This window comes from Ranitomeya imitator, chromosome 3 (genome assembly GCF_032444005.1).
Source record: "Ranitomeya imitator isolate aRanImi1 chromosome 3, aRanImi1.pri, whole genome shotgun sequence".
Taxonomy (NCBI): Eukaryota; Metazoa; Chordata; class Amphibia; order Anura; family Dendrobatidae; genus Ranitomeya; species Ranitomeya imitator.
In genome coordinates, this window is record NC_091284.1 from 458,361,565 (window position 1) to 458,385,031 (window position 23,467).

A 23,467-nucleotide genomic window follows, 5' to 3' on the forward strand; every position below is an offset into this window, starting at 1 on the left:
CTTTTCTAATTCCAGACACAATGTAGCGAACAAAACAGTCAGTCTGCTCCAAATTGTACCATTGTAAAGGTGGTAAGCGATATATACAATAATAAAAAAAAAAATACCTGTACAAATGATATATTTAGCAGGGTAAAATATAGTGAGAAGAGAATAAAAAGAGATGGGAAATCTGTATTAATGGCCACAATTGAGTCATATAAATATCATTTGTATGTGGTGATCAGAAGGACCGCAGCAGCGAGCCGCAGTAATTTCCATAAGCCACTATAGCATTGACCCTCTCGAGAGCAGAAATATCATAGGTGCAACCTGTGAAGCTGAATTGGAGCCCATAAGGCTAGGGGGTGACTTCCAAAATAGGTGGAAATGTGATGAACTCTTGGACTGAAAAAGCCTGTATACTGTTTTGGCACAGGAGCCCTCTTCTGTCTGTGCCCGCCACTGGACCCTCTACAAACTTCTTGGCCTTTACCATATGCATGGATTCTTTACAGTTGCACACAAAATGCTTACAATTTCATAAAATAAAGCCATTGACACATCGGGGGACCTTTATGAAGAGCTATGCTCGGACGTTAAAAAGTTTCATATTTTTGCAAACATCATTGAGAATTTTTGCCCCTTTTATGCTACCCTCATCAGCTTTTTATTTAAAAAAGAGAGGCCAAAACTTGTTGGGAGAGGCCAGTTTGGTCACAGACTACAGATTCATAAACTATAGCGGGAATCTATGCCAGCTAATTTCTAACAAAGATTTCAGTTTGTGAAGAATGGGCTACCCCAAAAATTGACAGCACTTTTGTCCTATACACTGCTATTCTGTGTATGAAATGTAACCCTTCGTGGTGCAGTATAGTGATTCTATATACCACATAAGGCATTTGATGGTACATGTGCCTTCATATTGCTAGAAAAGAAATGTTATAACAAAGTATGATATGTGCACGTGTGCTACGCTACTTTAATAAATAATTTCTATTTTTTACTTGTTGAAATAAGTAAGAGAGGTTGAAGAAAATAAGGTTTCCAAAAATTTTATTTGCATTAAAAAAAATACTGAAATGTAACATATATTTTCCACGCCCTCACTCTGGCATTTTGTGAAATTCCAGCAATATCAAGGAATTTTTATAGTTCCCCTATGTATTGGTGGCAGGAGCCTTTTAATTTATTTTCTAGACTTTCTGCAGCAGACAGGCTGATGCTACATAGTGCGCGCAACTAACAAGTAGCGTCTGTCCAATAACTCAGAGTAATAAACTGAGTTTCCATTTTATCTGTCATCCGCTACACACAAGAATTATATCAGTTTCTGGATATTTTGCATCATTCTAAATACTTTGTTAGATGACAGACTTTCCATGTGCAGCAGACATGATTTGATTTGGATAGGAATAACTTACATTTTATCGTGTAGGTTTTATAACACCCATGAAATTCCTATTTAAAATTCCTGGCTTATCATTACTTTCCCAGTGGGAACAAGCTCACGCTGTATGTCATCTTTCTCACGGTAAGACTTCGTGTACAGTTTATGAGCACTGACAAATTTTGATTAAAAACAGGATAGTGCATCTCTAGGAGAAATGAATCACATGAATGACGCTTATATATAGCCAAAGCTGATGCAAGAAAAAGCAATGGGAATTCCAGGCCGAATGATTAGGGGAAGCATTGCGGTCTTGGCAGATTAGTGTGGGGTGATGTTTTGCGACATGCTACAGACAAGAGAAGCCAACATTTGAACATAGCACTTTTGCACTCACACTGTGGCGGTAGAAGGGGTCAACTTTTGTAGGGTATTTGTCAAACTGCAAAGGGATCAAAGCAAATGGTTATTACTGTGTCTCAGAAAGGAATCTGTAAAGATCATGACTGTATCACACTGTTTCATAACCAAAAGCACTGTTCGCGGCCCATGTATAGTGTGCTGTGAACAAGCACGCTGTTTAACCTACTCGGAATCTATTATCATTTCATCCTGATGCTTTTATGGGATAAATAAAAATTCTGCACTGAATGCTGTGCACACAAAGACATTTTTACAGCTGCCTTGTATTTTATTTTTATGATAAAAGATGATCCCTATAAATACATTTCCCTACGATAACATTATAACACTGCAGCGAGACTGCTGCAGTCACCCAGGAGGTGCCTTGTAAGGAAATATAGGATGGCGTTGGAAAATAAGCATCTCTTTTATTACCTGTTTACTGGTGTTGTTCAAGCACAGCCTTGTATTTATACTTATACCGCTCTAACAATTTTACTTTTTTACCAATTTTACAATTTTACCACAGAGTGTGTTGTCTATTTATGGATGGTGAAAGAGGTCTTGTCAAAAGGATCCTATATTTTAGATGGTAGTTGATCAATTTTGGGCTATTTTTCATCATAATGATCATAATGAGTCAAAGGAAATACAAAAATATAAAATAACTTTTAGCTTTTCCAACTGAAGCCATTTAAAGGGAATCTGTCAGTAGGGTCAACCCTCCTAAGCTATCTATATGAGCATGTAGGTCTTCGGAAGCTGGATAATATGATACCTTGATACCTGAGATCGAATGTCTTATTACTGATAAATCCATGTTTTTCAAATATGTAAATGAGCTGTTCAGAACTATGGGCCGGACAAAGATCTGCATGAGAATCTGCATCCAGAGCATATTTTTAAATGAAAAGGAGTGTTACCAGTATGATACATATCAGGAGAGCAGACATGTCTCACACTGGTAATGTTTCCTTTAATTTAAAATAAGCTCTAGAGACAGATTCTCATGCAGATTTTAGTTCTGAACAGGTCATTTACATATAAGGAAACGGGGATTACTGTGGAATAAAACATCAGATTGGAAATATCAAGGTATTATTTTATTCAACTTTCTATGACCAACATGCTCATATATATGGATTAGGAGGGTTGATTCTATAGATTCCCTTTTAAGAACCCATAAACATATTATTTAGTGTTGCTTATTACTGACCAAACACTACATTTTTATAAAACTGTATAAACAAAAATAGTCTAGCATGTACTTTTTATTAGAAAAGCTGGTGTTATACATCTGATTGTTTTAGATCATCAGTTATCTCTAACACCTATTTTGCCCATATATATACCAGGGTGGCCCAACTTGCATGTTTATTTCAACAGAGGAAGGATTTTAAGACACTTTATCTACAGGTGAAACATAATTTTTTTATATTTGCAGTTGATAGGACATTTGAGAGCTCACTCATTCATTTGATAGTTTGGGTATTTGATAAAAATCAGCAGGATAGACTGAGAACGGGCACCTAAATACATCCTGCTTCTACTGTACATTTTGGCTAAGATTGACTAATAATTCTGTATTCTGATCCAAATGAACCATCAGAGACTGAAAGCAAAGGCACATTGAAAACCACTAAGACGTTGATGGTTTATCAGTTTCTTAGCATGGATCATGAACCAGAGACGTTCTAATCACACCATAGATTTTAAGAAGAACCAAGCATTCCTCTGCTCCATATAAAGAAAAGATGCCTCATAGTTTGGATCCCCATTTGAAGTTTTTGAATGGGGGTCCAGAAGCTTCATGTTACAGTGTTGGCTCATATACTAAAAGAATATCTTCTATACCAAAAACATGATACTATCAGAAATCTTACATGATATTTTCTTTAGTAAAACAGATTTAAACTTGGGCAAGATATATGAACTAAACACAAAGCATAATACAACTGCTCATGACATCCAAATAGCTGGAAATGTGAAGCATCAGATTTCCTCAGTAATAACTTGTACGTGCAGAATAAATCTAGTAAAAATCTCTGGTTCGGCATCCAGGAGAGTTTGATAAATGATGGCTATAAAATATGTTGTTTTTATTATCTCCTTATACAACTATAATTTATTCTAAATTATATTATTTATATACACGCTATCAAGCTTCTACATTTTATGGATTGTTGGCCAGCAACATTAATGATCAGTCGCAATATTTTATGTATTTTTGTACAATTCCCAAAAAAGATATATAATAAGATGACAGCTTCCATAAAAGGCTTAAATGATAAGGCACTTTGTTGATCATTGGACATCTTATACTGAAAATCAGCCAAAAGACTTATGAAATTGTTGGACTTAGGCCAAGGTAAATGTAATAAAGGGAGTACCTGAGCATTCAGATTTGAAAAATAGCATTAAAACCCCCAAAAACCTGTAATTAGATAAGTTACATTTCTATTATAAAATATCCTTTATTTAAGCAACAACCAGACTAACAATGAATAGAGTTGTGTTCTACTTATCCTCACATTTCTGCCTGGGGTACGCACCATGGGCGGTGCTGGAGTCGGCATAATTGCAGTAGGCGGGATGGCGTGCGGGAAAGGTGTGAAGGTGTGCTGGTGTGTGTGCTGATGCGTGTGCTGGTGTTGATGTTGATGTTGGTGGAATTCTGTTCTCAGATATGGCGGCGGCCCTAAAGATGCCCCTCGATCTGCACTTTGTGAAGCCAAAAAGCGGGTGTTCAACTCTTGTCTGAGAAGGTCTTGCTCTGCAAATAAAAGTAAGAAAAATATGTTATTATTTTTTTTACAATAGGACGAAACATTTAACCCCAAAGAATTCTTCACTAAGCGCTAATGAACAGTTAATGAACAATTCCATTATTTCAAGGGTTTAATTTCTAAATGTTGAACTAATTACCTGAATAAGTGCTGCTAGCTGGATGTCCTGGAACTGGAAGGGTCCCTGAAGTCAGTGGAGGTGGAGGAGGTAAAGCAGCAGGTGGGGCAAACATATTTGGGTGGTGCTGGTGAGCAGGAGGTTGGATGGTTGGTGTAAAGCTATGCAAGGGACTGTGGCTTGGTAAAGATAAGGGATATGGAGAAGGTGATTGATGATGAGCCAAATGAGATGGTGGCACTTGACTTTTGGCAGGAGTGCTGCTTCTGCTGCTGCTGTTGAAGGAAATATAGAAGCATTATCAAATTGTGGGCATTATCTTCATTCCCATCTGGAAAAGCTGATTATTCAGCCATGGCCATTATAAAGAAAGGTACTGGATATTTACCACAATGAAAAAGAAAAAATTAAATAACACTGAATTGACCGTTAGAAAATGCGAAAATGAAATACTCAAGGTTGGAAATAGATAATGAGTAGTTTTTTGGTGCAATACTATATTAGGATTAAAATATTTTTATTTACTTTATGTCCAGAATAATAGATTGGCCATCACCTTGATTTTACAATAAGATCTATTCCATCCTTGATGGTTTTCAAAGTTTTTCTACTTGTGTTGGTCAACAAATATCCAGACAACTGCACAGATAGCCTAAATTTTCTTAAATTAAGGTGCATTTATGCCAGAACACCAGCAGCGTTAAACGACCACCACCAATTGACAACGTGTTTGATCGGCCGTCATTTGATAGCCTGTTTAAACAGACTTCAGATGTGCATAGAACTATCAGTAATAAATCGAAATGTAAGTATAGGTTGACAATGTTCTCGACAGCATGGCGCATGCGTCCTGTTCACATAGGTTTGGCCTAAAATTTTATCCAAACCAAACGATCATTTAACCTGATGACTAAGCATTTTGCTCATTTGACTAGAAGCCTTTTTACACTGCACAATTATGAGAAAATGAATGTACGGTACTTAAGTTTCCCAATAATCGTGCTCTGTAAATGCACCTTTAATATAGAAACACTCAACTTTTTGCATATACTACTATTACATTTATTAGATTGTTTGTGATTAATTTAGATGGATACTAGTTTATACAGAGCGCCTTATAAATATGCAAAAATATGAAAGCGAAAACGCAATTTTTTAACCAACCTTAAACTGTTCACACTCAAGCTGCTGCTATTGTAGTTGCACAATGTCTGGGGCAAAGATTGGGAAGAAGGTCGTGCTTGCGCTACTGGTGGACTTGGATGAATAGGTGGTTGAGATGGAGGCTGAGCCTTTGGTGGCAGCTGCACTTGTGGCTGAGGTGGCAATTGAGTTTGCGGAAGCTGAAGAGGCTCAATCTGTGTCTGTTTAGGTGTCTCTGACTGAGAAATCACAACTGGTCCTGGAGAAGACAGTAGCAATGGCTGTTGCTCTACTTCAGGCTGAATGGTAGGTAACGTTGTTGGTCCTAGTTCTTTGCACACTGTAGTCTCAAATGGCAGCTCAGCAGTGCTGTCTTGACTCTTCTCTTGACTTCTTTCTAGTCCTGACACTTTTGGCAGAACTGGACCTGAACCATCTTTGCATTTGTTTGATGTCAGTATAGTGACACCCAGTTCTGTATCTACAATAAAAATAGATATATAATGTGTCAAAAATGCAAAACTTCATGAAAAATATATCAAAGAATACTTGGAGTTACAACAATCTAGTAATAATAAAATTGCTCTGACTGCAGAAACATAGTTTTATTCATAAATAAAGTAATTCCACTGTAAGTGCTAGAGCTTAGGAAATGAGCTCAGGACCTTCAACTGAAGATAACCACAGGTGCCATATTACATTGTGAGCGTCACTACCCATCTAAGACCAGATGTTAATCAGTAAAGCAGAGTTTAGAATATATTGCAGCTGAGAACAGATGTGTTCTTTACAGCTCCAAAAACACCTTTCAAGCTATTCTTAAAGGTACCGTCACACTAAGCGACGCTGCAGCGATACCGACAACGATGTCGATCGCTGCAGTGTCGCTGTTTGGTCGCTGGAGAGCTGTCACACAGACAGCTCTCCAGCGACCAACGATGCCGAAGTCCCCGGGTAACCAGGGTAAACATCGGGTTACTAAGCGCAGGGCCACACTTAGTAACCCGATGTTTACCCTGGTTACCGTTGTAAATGTGTAAAAAAAAAACACTACATACTTACATTCCCGGTGTCTGGTCATGTCCCTCGCCTTCAGCTTCCCGCACTGACTGAGCGCCGACCGTAATGTACAGCGGTGACGTCACCGCTGCACAGCGTGCTTTACGGCCGTCCGGCCGGCCGGCGCTCACCAGTCAGTGCTGGAAGCTGACGGCGGGGGACATGACCAGACACCGGGAATGTAAGTATGTAGTGTTTGTTTTTTTACATTTACAACGGTAACCAGGGTAAACATCGGGTTACTAAGCGCGGCCATGCGCTTAGTAACCCGATATTTACCCTGGTTACCAGTGAAGACATCGCTGGATCGGCATCACACACGCCATTTCAGCGATGTCAGCGGGAGATCCAGCGACAAAATAAAGTCCTGGACTTTCCCCAGCGACCAACGATCTCCCAGCAGGGGCCTTATCGTTGGTCGCTGTCACACATAACGATTTCGTTAACGATATCGTTGCTACGTCACAAAAAGCAACGATATCGTTAACGATATCGTTCAGTGTGATGGTACCTTAAGGGTTACTTGGAATGTTGTTAAGTAATTGTTGAAATATGCAAACAGCCTCATCAGACAGGAAGAAGATAGGAACTCTAGTGCCACCTATTCCCATGACTTAGACTAAGAAGTCAAACAAGTTAAATAGGTACATGATTGCCTAAAAAAGTAAAACTATGTCTAAAGAAACGGAATTGATTGTTTTCTATATTTTTCAATTTTGTATGAAAAATGTTTTATTATAAAGCAAAGCATAGGAAAAGCGTGAATTTTCAGGATTTTAAAGGGAATCTATCACCACATTTGACTTAAACTATTAACATGGGCTTACACTTTATAGACTGCGGAAAAAAGTCTTCCCTGTATGTCTCACATCAGATGCCATATTGTTGAAAAATCATCTTTCATCACTCTTATGTAAATGGCCTCTTCCAAACTATGGGGAGCATATTTAACATAAAGGGGGAGTTACCAGCAGGGCTGTAGAGTCAGAGTTGGAGTCGTGGAGTGGGAGTCAGTGTCCATTTTGTCGGTATAAAATGGACCAACTCCAACTCCTAATATATAATACATTGGGTTCAGTGGTACAATGCTGTGTGTGCTGTAATTTTTTCATAATAATTTGGGAAAGTTATGAAATGTCCTATAACTTTCTGTTTTGTTCCTGATCTAAGGATATTAGCTTTTACTTGAGATGAATCTGTGCTGCACTTTATGTACATGCTCAGTAGTAAGGCAGTGCTGTGTAGTCGGGAGTCATGGACATTGAGAAGTCGCAGCTTTGGTTTACCGACTCCACAGACCTGGTTACCAGTGTGATGTGTAATGACCTCTCTCTCTGCTTTCTTGATTCTCATTGCAGATTTGTGTGATACTTTAGACAAGGACCGAGAGCCATAATGGTGACACATTCCATTAATAAACCTTAACCATGCAAAAAGTTTCTAAAATTCATAAGTGTATGGTAATGAGTATTTATTGCTTAATTTGAACCAAAATGATGGGTCATTTTGCTACAGAAATTGTAAACTGCTGTCCTTGCCTCGCTGCAAAACAATGAGGTGTTAGTACAGCTAAAGGATTTAGAAAAAAAATAACAAGAAGATTACATAGTATTGGACAAACAGGCTAATCTAGTACATTGATGGTCAAAATACAGCCATATACAGGAATTGCAATCATAGTTCCCAGTATGTTTCACCACTTAAGTCTAGTCAATTCTCACAAGAATTCATGAAATGGTGCGTGTAACAGTGAAACCCATTTACCTAGATAATTTACAAATATCTGATCATTTTATTTAAAGCAATGGTCCTTTCCTTTCTCTAAACAGTCATCCTGCGCTCCAATAGGGTAAAGTCAATAAATATATAAATTGATAACTTGAAGAAAAGAAATGCCACGATGAATATTGCGACTCTGGCATTTTTTCTATATCATCTGACCATTTGGTGGGATAAATAAAAACTTATGTAATCTTAAGGTAGTATAAACTGAACAATACCATTTTAGGCAAAGTGCTATCATGTTCAACCCATTTGGCAATCTAATAAATATATATATATATATATATATATACATATATATATATATATATATATATATATATATACATATATACAGTTCTCAGTTTAGGGCCACAATAAATAAGACATGTGCCCGTCAATATTCCAAGTGTCATGGTTGAAAATAACGTTTTTGACAGCTCCCCAAAATGACCTATTGACTAGCTAAGTCGGGAAGGGAAGAAGTTTTACAGTTATGCTAAATGCATGTAAAACGCAGTAAACACAAAATAAGTGTTTGAAACTTCTTATAACTCAGTGTTATGTGTCAACATTAATTTTTCTGAAATTTATATCATATTATTCCCTGCCTTCTGGCTTACTTTAAAGCTTGCAAAAACAGTTTATAGAAAATTGGGGGTGGCCATTGGGATTTCATGGCTGGAATGCCGCCTTTCTTCAGAGCGCTCGAGCTCCATCATTAGGAGATAACGCAATAGGGGATCTCACTTGGAACGACTAAAACAAACTCTATCAACATCACTCAAGGGGAAATATTGTCACTTTCTGCTGCTGTCATGTAAATGTAGCTTATGTGGTACATATCATTAAATCACACACCATAAAAGGATTATCAAATAAAAAAGCCCAACAAAACAAATATATTCAGTGGTGAAGGACAGAAAATAGCAGTGTTACCCAGGCACAAAACAAAACCTTTCCATCAAATAACTGGAAATATTAAGAGGCAGTCAAAAACCTAATGTGAGCAGAAGCCGTTGTGTTCCCAAAGCTCCTTTCTCATGGTCCCAAAAGATACGTTCTAAATCTGCTTACACAGGTAAAGAATAATGAAATACATATCCTAGCTTTAATTAAGACTCCTGGGCTTTCCGAATGAATGTAGTCTATGCATAAGTGGAGTCTCCGGAGATTTAATTTGTCAGTTTTTCTAATCTCCATGAAAAGAAAATATGGTAATGATGAGCCCGCTTGAAAAAAAAAATTGTGATTCCCCTCCCCAACTACATAATCTTCTGTCGTTATGCAACAACAATGTACGTCTTCACATCTATGTATCGAAGAGCGCCTATGTGCTGGATTGACAGAACATGCAATTATCTTTCAAGTAAGAGCTCACGTGCGAAGACTATGTATAGTGGCAAGAATTGCCTTCGTTATTCCCTTAAAGTGATTGAGTTTCATGTTTCCAGTGCTCGCTTAAACTGCAATTGTTGCTTTTATTATACGGTTAGAAAAACAGGATAAAAAGCTTGAATTGCAAGTGAAAATAAAAACAAGAAAAAAATTATGAAGAAAGAAGATATTCTCAAAAATGCTAAATTGTGTAATGTGTGACTTCAACTTATAACAGAATTATTTGGAAACCGTAGCCAGCATTTATTTCAGCAATTCCCTATTAAGTATATCCACCACTGACCACCATTTTGTCACAGGTAGTTCAACCAAATTTTTTTCATTTTGGTCCTAAGTTGCAGCCAAAACCTAAAAAACAAAAAACAAAATGAGCAAATACCCTGTAGTAAATAAATAATTAAATAGTAATTGTCCATATTTTGGCACATCTTGTCGCGGTGGGATGGCTTTTTATGCTTTTTTGATCAAAATAGTGTCAACAAAGTACCTTATGTTATTTACATGTACTATTACTATTTATATACTGAAAGGTACTTGCTCATTTTTGTTTATACCTTAGGTCTTGCACATTAAATGGCTCAGGCGTGAACCTGCTCCTACACATGTTTCGGCTCAACTTTTTGGTTTTGCTAAGTTACAGTCAGTTTTGCTGCTTAAAGAGACAAAGGTTGCTACTAGAAATAGTTGACGGACACGATCCACTACAATGTAATGAGACGTCAAGTTTCCTATACATTTCTATAGGCAGTCTAGTTTGTAAAGACGACATTTTGAAAAGCACAAGTCACCAATGCTAGTTCTGCTCAGATATTCATCCACTATGGAGTTCTAGAAGAGTTCAGTTGTAAAAATCTGGCTCCACTACGGGGTAGAATTTGGGGAGAAATACAAGATAAGTAATGAACAAGATGGCACTAAGGGACTGAAAGTGGACACACATCTCAAAGGAAGACTGACAAATTCCCCTTTTTTAGTGGAGAAGATTGACCATGTAATGTGTTTGGACCCTACTGCAATTATTGGGGGAATGAATGGTAGTTATGTTAGCGCTATATAAAAATAAAGATTGCTATTATCATTGCGGCCAAAAGAGCAGGTTTTGGCTTCTGAGAAATTGCTGCGAAAATTGCTGCAGATTTTTAACCCCTTTACCCCCAAGGGTGGTTTGCACGTTAATGACCAGGCCAATTTTTACAATTCTGACCACTGTCCCTTTATGAGGTTATAACTCCGAAACGCTTCAACGGATCCTGGTGATTCTGACATTGTTTTCTCGTGACATATTGTACTTCATGATAGTGGTAAAATTTCTTTGATAGTACCTGTGTTTATTTGTGAAAAAAACGGAAATTTGGCGAAAATTTTGAAAATTTCGCAATTTTCAAACTTTGAATTTTTATGCAATTAAATCACAGAGATATGTCACACAAAATACTTAATAAGTAACATTTCCCACATGTCTCCTTTACATCAGCATAATTTTGGAACCAATTTTTTTTTTTGTTAGGGAGTTATAAGGGTTAAAAGTTGACCAGCAATTTCTCATTTTTACAACACCATTTTTTTTTAGGGACCACGTCTCATTTGAAGTCATTTTGAGGGGTCTATATGATAGAAAATGCCCAAGTGTGACACCATTCTAAAAACTGCACCCCTCAAGGTGCTCAAAACCATATTCAAGAAGTTTATTAACCCTTCAGGTGTTTAATAGGAATTTTTGGAATGTTTAAATAAAAATGAACATTTAACTTTTTTACACAAAAAATTTACTTCAGCTCCAATTTGTTTTATTTTACCAAGGGTAACAGGAGAAATTGGACCCAAAAAGTTGTTGTCCAATTTGTCCTGAGTACGCTGATACCCCATATGTGGCAGTAAACCACTGTTTGGGCGCATGGGAGAGCTCGGAAGGGAAGGAGCGCTATTTGACTTTTCAATGCAAAATTGACAGGAATTGAGATGGGACGCCATGTTGCGTTTGGAGAGCCACTGATGTGCCTAAACATTGAAACCCCCCACAAGTGACACCATTTTGGAAAGTAGACCCCCTAAGGAACTTATCTGGATGTGTGGTGAGCACTTTGACCCACCAAGTGCTTCACAGAAGTTTATAATGCAGAACCGTAAAAATAAAAAATCATATTTTTTCACAAAAATTATATTTTTGCCCCCAATTTTTTATTTTTCCAAGGGTAAGAGAAGAAATTGGACCTCAAAAGTTGTTGTCCAATTTGTCCTGAGTACGCTGATACCCCATATGTGGCAGTAAACCACTGTTTGGGCGCATGGGAGAGCTCGGAAGGGAAGGAGCGCAGTTTGACTTTTCAATGCAAAATTGACAGAAATTGAGATGGGACGCCATGTTGCGTTTGGAGAGCCACTGATGTGCCTAAACATTGAAACCCCCCACAAGTGACACCATTTTGGAAAGTAGACCCCCTAAGGAACTTATCTAGAGGTGTGGTGAGCACTTTGACCCACCAAGTGCTTCACAGAAGTTTATAATGCAGAACCGTAAAAATAAAAAATCATATTTTTTCACAAAAATTATATTTTTGCCCCCAATTTTTTATTTTTCCAAGGGTAAGAGAAGAAATTGGACCTCAAAAGTTGTTGTCCAATTTGTCCCGAGTACGCTGATACCCCATATGTGGCAGTAAACCACTGTTTGGGCGCATGGGAGAGCTCGGAAGGGAAGGAGCGCCGTTTGACTTTTCAATGCAAAATTGACAGGAATTGAGATGGGACGCCATGTTGCGTTTGGAGAGCCACTGATGTGCCTAAACATTGAAACCCCCCACAAGTGACACCATTTTGGAAAGTAGACCCCCTAAGGAACTTATCTGGATGTGTGGTGAGCACTTTGACCCACCAAGGGCTTCACAGAAGTTTATAATGCAGAGCCATAAAAATAAAACAAAATTTTTTTCCCACAAAAATTATTTTTTAGCCCCCAGTTTTGTATTTTCCCTAGGGTAACAGGAGAAATTGGACCCCAAAAGTTGTTGTCCAATTTGTCCTGAGTACGCTGATACCCCATATGTGGGGGGAACCACCGTTTGGGCGCATGGGAGGGTTCGGAAGGGAAGGAGCGCCATTTGGAATGCAGACTTAGATGGAATGGTCTGCAGGCGTCACATTGCGTTTGCATAGCCCCTAATGTACCTAAACAGTAGAAACCCCCGACAAGTGACACCATTTTGGAAAGTAGACCCCCTAAGGAACTCATCTTGATGTGTTGTGAGAGCTTTGAACCCCCAAGTATTTCACTACAGTTTATAACGCAGAGCCATGCAAATAAAAAATATTTTTTTTTCCACAAAAATTATATTTTAGCCCCCAGTTTTGTATTTTTCCAAGGTTAGCAGGAGAAATTGGACCCTAAATGTTGTTGTCCAATTTGTCCTGAGTACGCTGATACCCGATATGTGGGGGGGAACCACCGTTTGGGCGCATGGGAGGGCTCGGAAGGGAAGGAGCATCATTTGGAATGCAGACTTAGATGGATTGGTCTGCAGGCGTCACATTGCGTTTGCAGAGCCCCTAATGTACCTAAACAGTAGAAACCCCCCACAAGTGACCCCATATTGGAAACTAGACCCCTCAATGAACTTATCTAGATGTGTTGTGAGAACTTTGAACCCCCAAGTGTTTCACTACAGTTTATAACGCAGAGCCGTGAAAATAAAAAATCTTTTTGTTTTCCCACAAAAATTATTTTTTAGCCCCCAGTTTTGTATTTTCCCAAGGGTAACAGGAGAAATTGGTCCACAAAAGTTGTTGTCCAATTTGTCCTGAGTACGCTGATACCCCATATGTTGGGGTAAACCCCTGTTTGGGCACACAGGAGAGCTCGGAAGGGAAGGAGCACTGTTTTACTTTTTCAACGCAGAATTGGCTGGAATTGAGATCGGACGCCATGTCGTGTTTGGAGAGCCCCTGATGTGCCGAAACAGTGGAAACCCCCCAATTATAACTGAAACCCTAATCTAAACACACCCCTAACCCTAATTCCAACGGTAACCCTAACCACACCTCTAACCCTGACACACCCCTAACCCTAATCCCAACCCTATTCCCAACTGTAAATGTAATCTAAACCCTAACCCTAACTTTAGCCCCAACCCTAACTGTAGCCCCAACCCTAACCCTAACCCTAACCCTAGCCCTAACCCTAGCCCTAACCCTAGCCCTAACCCTAACCCTAGCCCTAACCCTAACCCTAGCCCTAACCCTAGCCCTAACCCTAGCCCTAACCCTAGCCCTAACCCTAGCCCTAACCCTAACCCTAGCCCTAACCCTAGCCCTAACCCTAGCCCTAACCCTAACCCTAGCCCTAGCCCTAACCCTAGCCCTAACCCTAGCCCTAACCCTAGCCCTAACCCTAACCCTAATCCTAGCCCTAATGGGAAAATGGAAATAAATACATTTTTTTTTATTTTTCCCTAACTAAGGGGGTGATGAAGGGGGGTTTGATTTACTTTTATAGCGAGTTTTTTAGCGGATTTTTATGATTGGCAGCCGTCACACACTGAAAGACCCTTTTTATTGCAAAAAATATTTTTTGCAATACCACATTTTGAGAGCTATAATTTTTCCATATTTTGGTCCACAGAGTCATGTGAGGTCTTGTTTTTTGCGGGACGAGTTGACGTTTTTATTGAAAACATTTTTGGGCACGTGACATTTTTTTATCGCTTTTTATTCCGATTTTTGTGAGGAAGATCACAAACAGTTTTATTCTTCGGGTCAGTACGATTACAGCGATACCTCATTTATATCATTTTTTATGGTTTGGTGCTTTTATACGATAAAAACTATTTTACAGAAAAAATAATTATTTTTGCATCGCTTTATTCTCAGGACTATAACTTTTTAATTTTTTTGCTGATGATGCTGTATGGCGGCTCTTTTTTTGCGGGACAATATGACGCTTTCAGCGGTACCATGGTTATTTATATCTGTCCTTTTGATCGCGTGTTATTCCACTTTTTGTTCGGCGGTATGATAATAAAGCGTTGTTTTTTGCCTCGTTTTTTTTTTTTTTTTCTTACGGTGTTTACTGAAGGGGTTAACTAGTGGGACAGTTTTATAGGTCGGGTCGTTACGGACGCGGCAATACTAAATATGTGTACTTTTATTGGTTTTTTTTTTTTTATTTAGATGAAGAAATGTATTTATGGGAATAATATTTTTTTTTTTTTTTCATTATTTTGGAATATTTTTTTTTATTTTTTTTACACATTTGGAAAATTTTTTTTTAACTTTTTTACTTTGTCCCAGGGGGGGACATCACAGATCAGTGATCTGACAGTTTGCACAGCACTCTGTCAGATCACTGATCTGACATGCAGCGCTGCAGCCTTCACAGTGCCTGCTCTAAGCAGGCTCTGTGAAGCCACCTCCCTCCCTGCAGGACCCGGATCCGCGGCCATCTTGGATCCGGGGCTCGAGCAGGGAGGGAGGTGAGGAGACCCTCGCAGCAACGCGATCACATCGCGTTGCTGCGGGGGGCTCAGGGAAGCCCGCAGGGAGCCCCCTCCCTGCGCGGTGCTTCCCTGTACCGCCGGCACATCGCGATCATCTTTGATCGCGGTGTGCCAGGGGTTAATGTGCCGGGGGCGGTCCGTGACCGCTCCTGGCACATAGTGCCGGATGTCAGCTGCGATAAGCAGCAGACACCCGGCCGCGATCGGCCGCGCTCCCCCCGTGAGCGCGGCCGATCGGCTATGACGTACTATCCCGTCCAGGGTCAGATAAGCCCAGGGCACCTCGACGGGATAGTACGTCTAAGGTCACAGAGGGGTTAAAAACTGAATTAAAGATTTAAGGAAAAAAATTTGCAGCGTGTGCAAGAGATTCCAGAAATCTCATTTAGGCTATGTGCACACGTCAGGAATGTTTGTAGAAATTTCCTGACAAAAAAATGACTTTTTCCACAGGAAATCAGCACGCGTTTTTTTCGCGTTTTTCTCACAGTTGTTGCGTTTTTTTGTGGATTTTTTGCGTTTTTTTCCGGAGCTTCCCCAATTAAATAATATAGAGGGGAAAAACGCGAAAAATCTGCAAAATTAATGAACATGCTGCTTTTTTTCCATGATGCGTTTTTTCCTGAAAAAACGCAACATGTGTACAAAAATTGCGGATTGCATTCTAACTGTGGGATGCTTAATGGATGTGTTTTTTTTTGTGGTTTTATCGCGTTTTTATAGCAGAAAAAACGTGAAAAATCCTGAATGTGTACACATACCCTTAGGCCGGGGTCAGACTAGCGTATGGCATCTGATGCGATATGCTAATGACCCTTGGCTCCTGCTCTGCTGTGAACAGGAGTCGAGTGTCATGCGTCTGTGCTCCGAGCCTCTCGCACAGAGCAGATCAGAGCACAGCTGCGGAGGAGGCGGAGAAATGAATTTCTCCATCTTCTCCATTGCCGGCGTCAGTGTATATCGCACATCACTTGGATGATATCCGAGTGATGTGCGTAGTCTCACTCGCACCCACAGGCTTATATGGGTGCGAGTGAGCCGAGACTCGGCCGAGTGTCGGTGACAATCGCAGCATGCTGCGATTTCTCTCGCACGTTGAAAATGGCTGAGAAAAAAACGCTGATGTGAGCTGCCCCATAGATGAATACTGGTCGAGTGCTATGCGATGTATTAGCGCATATCACTCGTCTGTATTCATTGCTAGTGTAAATTTGAAAAAAACAGCCGCAATCAAGGTATGAATTTTCAAATGCATATCATAGGCAAAGATTTATTGGAGTCACCACAGAAACATAAGGGTGTCGAGGTAAAGTTTCGACCCCGTAGTGGGTCTTTATCAAACCTCGCTTAACCCCTTACCGGCATCGGACGTACTATACCGTCCGATGCCGGCTCCCCTGCTTTGATGCAGGGCTCCGCGGTGAGCCGGCACCAAAGCCGGGACATGTCAGCTGTTTTGAACAGCTGACATGTGCCCGTAATAGGCGCGGGCAGAATCGCGATCTGCTCGCACCTATTAACTAGTTAAATGCCGCTGTCAAACGCAGACAGCGGCATTTAACTACCGCTTCCGGCCGGAAATGACGTCATCGCCGACCCCCGTCACATGATCGGGGGTCGGCGATGCTTGTGAATGGTAACCATAGAGGTCCTTGAGACCTCTATGGTTACTGATTGCCCGTCGCTGTGAGCGCCACCCTGTGGTCGGCGCTCACAGCACACGTGCAATTCTGCTACATAGCAGCGATCAGTAGATCGCTGCTATGTAGCAGAGCCGATCGTGCTATGCCTGCTTCTAGCCTCTCATGGAGGCTATTGAAGCATGGCAAAAGTTAAAAAAAAAAGTTTAAAAAAATGTGAAAAAAATAAAAAAAACATAAAAGTTTAAATCACCTCCCTTTCGCCCCAATCAAAATAAATCAATAAAAAAAATATCAAATCTACGCATATTTGGTATCGCCGCGCTCAGAATCGCCCGATCTATCAATTAAAAAAAAGTATTAACCTGATCGCTAAACAGCGTAGCGGGAAAAAAATTCGAAATGCCAGAATTAGGTTTTTTTGGTCGCCGCGACATTGCATTAAAATGCAATAACGGGCGATCAAAAGAACGTATCTGCACCGAAATGCTATCATTAAAAACGTCATCTCGGCACGCAAAAAATAAGCCCTCAACCGACCCCAGATGATGAAAAATGGAGACGCTAAGAGTATCGGAAAATGGCGCAATTTTTTTTTTTTTTTTTTTTTTTTTAGCAAAGTTTGGAATTTTTTTTCACTACTTAGATAAAAAATAACCTAGTCATGTTTGGTGTCTATGAACTCGTAATGACCTGGAGAATCATAATGGCAGGTCAGTTTTAGCATTTAGTGAACCTAGCAAAAAAGCCAAACAAAAAACCAATGTGGGATTGCACTTTTTTTGCAATTTCACCGCACTTGGAATTTTTTTCCCGTTTTCTAGTACACGACATGCTAAAACCAATGATGTCGTTCAAAAGTACAACTCGTCCCGCAAAAAATAAGCCCTCACATGGCCAAATTGACAGAAAAATAAAAAAGTTATGGCTCTGGGAAGGAGGGGAGCGAAAAACGAACACGGAAAAACGAAAAATCCCCCGGTCATGAAGGGGTTAAAGTAGAATTTGATTAGAAAAGGAGAAAACCGCAGTAAGAAATTATTTGGTATGGGCTCCTGAGAAGAGCTATTGACTTTGGAAACAAGAGTCCAGAAAGGCACGGGAAGGGGATACGGTCCCTATTAAAGCTGTGGGTCCTGAGGGCAAGGGTCCCTGTGGGCACAGCACAGTGTGCACGCCATTGCTCTATAAATTCATTGCTAGTGTGACCCCGGCCTTACTTTGCTGGTACTGCTAAGTGCTGTGATTTTTTTTAACCTTGAGGAACACATAGGAAAAACATGACAAGAAGGCAGAGTGTGAACAAGCCCATACGCAAGAACGCTTAACTCAGCTGATCACTGTTATGTTCTCTATGAGACGTTAGGAAATCTGATGTGTCAGAGTATTCGGGCAGAGATAGACTGCCGTATTTCTCGTGGGAGAATCGCATCGTAAACCTCGTACTGGCTGACGGCTCTCCTGACCTGAGCTTGACAGCTGCATAGAAATACATCATACTGTCTTGCTCAGGTCAGGAGTGGTGCCGGCCAGTCCATGCAGTGCGATGCGATCCTCACACGAGAAATATGGCAGTCTGACTTTGCCCCTCTATCCAATATCGTGTCAGGGAAGAGTCGGGAGTTACTAGCATGAGTTACAAAAGCTCCAAATTTTGAGTGCCCATTTGTACAGTAAAATAAAGTACGGTAATCATTTTACATATTAGGAAATATGGGTCCCTGCGCGTGAATGCATGTTTTGGAATTGCTTGACAAGCTAAAATAGCTCAATGTCAGACAGAAAAAAAAAATCACTGATTATATGGCTCCTTCTGATAGGAATCACGAACACGTTCCATATAATCAATAGCACAATGCTGGCAAAAGCCTAAGAGTTTTGCTGTGAATTCCTCTAGAGAGAAGCTGTGAATCTTGTTCATTTTTGCACAGATACGTTTTCTATTATTCCTTAAACTATCCATTTAACAGCTATAATTTGCTGTCAGCTGTGCAATTCATAAGCACTTTGTTTTGAGCAGTAACTGTACTGTAAGTGTTTATTAAAGCAGACTTCTTGTATTAAATAGGCTGGCAGCGTTCCCAATGTGCCGGCTCTAGGCACAGAAATTAATACGCTGACATTTAATGTTAATAAAGGGCCTGAACAATATGCGCCTCTTCAAACTCCTTGTTCATTTGGAATTTAATTTACATGGAAAATGTGCTCCTCCGGATCAGCTGTGTTGGTAAACATGCATTAAAATTGACAGTCATATAGCCTCTAATCATTTAATAAACTTTTAACCAATGATCATATGTGACAGGATTAATTTTTCATAGTGAAGCCCCAATGCAGGCAGTATAGCTGGCTTTTAGCAAAAGATGGTGGGCAATGCAACCAGGGTGGGTGACCAAGGCCGTCAAATCCTCATTAATCAAATATGATTAATAATGTAATATTTACAATAGCATCTTTAGTGTAGCGGGTTAGATTGCCTTCCCGCCCTACAGACCACCTTTTGCATATATCTCGCTACATACGCTGAAGGGGAAACAGGAAGCAATATCTATTATTCAATACAACGCGGTAAGCTGATCGCAGGCCTAAAAATAAACTCATGATGATGACCTACTTCAGAGGCTATACGGTTACAAAATTTTGCAGAGAGGCCGATGTATCACATGTGCAGCACAACATAAACGCTAAAAATTCTATTACTACTATTTTTTATGGAAGGATGCACACAATGTTTTACCATTGCTCATTATGGTTTGAGGTCCACCAAAAAAACTTGTGAGGAATTAGCTAAAGATAAGAGTTGTGATTGGCAAGGAATACTTTACAATTTTCTCTTTGGTTAATGGATAGCAAGATCTCCACATTCTGGTCTTCACATAGGCTATCTACTTCTTACATTATTCTCTGATATTTTAAAGTTGAGATCAGACTAGTTTTAAGGTACCGTCACACATAACGATATCGTTAATGATATCGTTGCTTTTTGTGACGTAGCAACGATATCGTTACCGAAATCATTATGCGTGACAGCGACAAACGATCAGGCCCCTGCTGGGAGATCGTTGGTTGCTGGGGAATGATCAGAACTTTATTTTGGTCGCTGATCTCCCGCTGACAACGCTAGATCGGCGTGTGTGATGCCGATTCAGCGATGTCTTCACTGGTAACCAGGGTAAATATTGGGTTACTAAGCGCAGGGCCGCGCTTAGTAACCCAATGTTTACCCTGGTTACCATTGTAAATGTAAAAAAAAAAAAAAACACTACATACTTACATTCCGGTGTCTGGTCACGTCCCTCGCCTTCAGCTTCCCGCACTGACTGTGAGCGCCGGCCGGCCGTAAAGGAGAGCACAGCGGTGATGTCACCGCTCTGCTTTACGGCCGGCCGGCGCGCAACTCACAGTCAGTGCGGGAAGCTGAAGGCGAGGGACGTGACCAGACACCGGAAAGTAAGTATATAGTGTTTTTTTTTTTTACATTTACAATGGTAACCAGGGTAAACATCGGGTTACTAAGCGCGGCCCTGCGCTTAGTAACCCGATGTTTACCCTGGTTACCCGGGGACTTCGGCATCGTTGGTCGCTGGAGAGCTGTCTGTGTGACAGCTCTCCAGCGACCAAACAGCGACGCTGCAGCGATCGGCATCGTTGTCTATATCGCTGCAGCGTCGCTTAATGTGACGGTACCTTTAGTTAAAGAGAACCTGTCAGCACGATTTTGTAATGTAAAGTAAAGACATAGGTGTAATGGCTCTGAAATATTGATTACATTGATACCTTTGGTGAAGAAATCCACTTTGTGATTTTTTTCTTAAACACCATTTGAAGTTTTCTGTTAATTAGATTTTGGTGCACAGGGGCTGGACCGTAACTAGAGTCTTCTCCTCATTGTCTGTGTTTCCCGTCCCCTCCGCCTTCCTCTGGTTTGTGAATGATAGGTCAATGCTGAGATTACAAACAGGGGAGGCAGATCATTCACAGACTGGAAGCAGGAAGAGGGGCTGGAGAATCACAGACATGGAGGAAAAGACCAAGTGTTGAGTCCGGCCTCCATGCACCAAAACCTAATTAGCAGAAAACTTCAAATAGTAATTACAGACCAGAAAGAGGATTTATTCACCAAAGGTATTAATTTAATCTGTATTACAGCTCTTTTACAGCCATGACTTTACTTTACAAAATTGTGCTGTCAGGTTCACTTTAATGGCCATCTATATTTAGGCTAGGTTCACATTGCCTTAATGGGTGTCCGCTAGCGGACTCCGTTACATGGCGCAATTGTCGCAATTAACGCCATGTAACGGATCCGTTAGCGCACCCATTGACTGCAATGTGCTAACAGATCTCTAGCGCATCACTAGCGCATGCCATTTTTGGCATGCGCTAGCGATGTCCCATTAGTTTCGGACGGTCCTCGGACGCTGCTTGCAGCGTCCGAGGTCCGTTCCTCGCTAGCGCAGATCGGGTATCTGCGCTAGCGGGATCGCCAAACGCAATCCCTTTTGGGACATTGCATTAGCGTAATCCGCTAGCGTATGCGCTAAACGGATTGCCCTAACGCAATGTGAACCTAGCCTTATGCCAAGCAAGAAAAAAAATATTGGGGATCCATGAAAAGTCAATATATTAGATATAGATTACTCAAAGAAAGATATCAGGAAATATTATTAGATTTTTTAATATACACAGTCATTACCTTGATAATTACAGTCCTTTTAGGCAAAACTTGTTTAATATAGCAAGTGAAAAACCTTGCACTATTCAACATGACACTTTAATCTTTGCTGAAATCCAAAGTTAATTCACTCACTGAGTGTAATTCAATGGACTTGTTTAACGTCAAGTTACAGCACCTATTCACTCTCTAGGACAGAATTTACTTTACAATGATGGATAAGGTCAAAGGGAATTACATCTATTTATATATTATTATACAGATTGGCTGCTTAGTCTGGCGAGGAAAGGAATACAAAGTAAATGTCAACGAAAATTAGACCTGTCAATAAAATGTTTATTTCCACTTACAAAATCAGCCTGCACAATTGCTAAAGAAAATTATTCATGTCTAGACCTATTCCATTCGACAGGGCTCCAACATCTGCCATCAGTCTATCCTTCTTTCTTCCTTTAGAAAGAACAATATCCTTTCTGTTTCATTCTAAAATTTAATTAAAAGAAATGCTAAGCTGGAATTTCAATTTATAATTCTTCTCAGTCTCACAAAAAAAATAAAAAAATAAATACAATTAGCCAAACTATGTTTATTCACGTCACATTAATTTCCACTTATACTAAGGGAGGAACGTGGGGTTTGGCAAAGCAAAAGGATATTTTATTACAAACTTCACATGGTACATAAATGCTGCAATTACAATTATCTTGAAAGTTCTAGATTGGGTTTTATTTGTCTAATAACAGAGGGAATTGTTAGTAAGGGTCATGATTTGGTTGACGATACTAGAACAAAATGTGTATAAAAATAGAATTTTAGCTGCACCTTTAAATTAAATCTTTACTGCACTTATTCATCTCTGTGACCTTTTTGAGACCCTATACTAGCCAAAACAGACATCGACTGCATATAGCATCCCCTATGCTGAAGTGAATTGGCAAGACCAAGTTCTTGATCGTGTTCTATATTATAAGGTGGCTCTGTCGGTGGTCGCCTGGCAGCTCTAAAATGGCTACCATGAACAGGCGTGGCACAAGCTACTGCTTTTCCCAGAGCCCTGGGGTTGTCCTGGCCTTCAACCTTTAACCCCTATACAGGAATCTAGCTCTACACATGGGTCAATGGATAACAGCCACATAATCAGCTGCTGCTCGATGGCGTAAGCTGGCAAGAAGGATAGTCAGGTAACTGGGTCAAAACCAAGAGGGCAGCAAAGGTACACAATCGTTAGGCAGGAGAACCCACAATAAAAAAGCCAAGGTAAAAACAGGAAAGCACAAATAGAAAGCAGGAGCAGAAATCACAGGCCTAAACCAGGGAAGCACAAAGCTTTATCTGGAAGCTTCCAGCAGTAAGCTGCAAGCTTTAAGGTACCGTCACACTGAACGATATCGCTAGCGATCCGTGACGTTGCAGCGTCCTGGCTAGCGATATCGTTGAGTTTGACAGGCAGCAGCGATCTGGATCCTGCTGTGCCATCGTTGGTCTTCACTGGTAACCAGGGTAAACATCGGGTTAAACGTAAAAAAAACAAACACTACATAATTACATTCCAGTGTCTGTCCCCCGGCGCTGTGCTTCTCTGCACTAAGCGCTGTCCGGAAAGCAGAGCACAGCGGTGACGTCA

At 40.3% G+C, this 23,467-nt stretch overlaps 2 protein-coding genes across 5 annotated transcripts in view; both read right to left on the bottom strand.

Annotated features, from left to right (window-relative positions):
• The window catches only part of AUTS2 (activator of transcription and developmental regulator AUTS2), a 142,183-nt gene that overhangs the window by 46,285 nt on the left and 72,431 nt on the right, over positions 1–23,467 (bottom strand). Inside the window, exons 3-6 of one of the 4 annotated variants that reach the window (XM_069757425.1) lie at positions 5,843–6,302; positions 4,700–4,953; positions 4,306–4,547; positions 1,770–1,814 (exon numbers count right to left, since the gene is read on the bottom strand). The exons of 1 other annotated variant lie outside the window; for it this stretch is intronic. In XM_069757425.1, coding sequence (XP_069613526.1) covers positions 1,770–1,814; positions 4,306–4,547; positions 4,700–4,793 — 381 coding nt within the window. In that variant the 5' untranslated portion in view covers positions 4,794–4,953; positions 5,843–6,302. The remainder of the gene's footprint in view (positions 1–1,769; positions 1,815–4,305; positions 4,548–4,699; positions 4,954–5,842; positions 6,303–23,467) is intronic. 2 more of the 4 variants (XM_069757426.1, XM_069757427.1) reach the window with 2 other exon arrangements.
• LOC138671479 (uncharacterized) overlaps positions 4,840–23,467 on the bottom strand; it is a 36,181-nt gene continuing 17,553 nt past the window's right edge. Inside the window, exons 3-4 of the mRNA XM_069759656.1 lie at positions 5,857–6,302; positions 4,840–4,953 (exon numbers count right to left, since the gene is read on the bottom strand). Of these exons, the coding sequence (XP_069615757.1) occupies positions 4,840–4,953; positions 5,857–6,302 (560 nt within the window). The remainder of the gene's footprint in view (positions 4,954–5,856; positions 6,303–23,467) is intronic.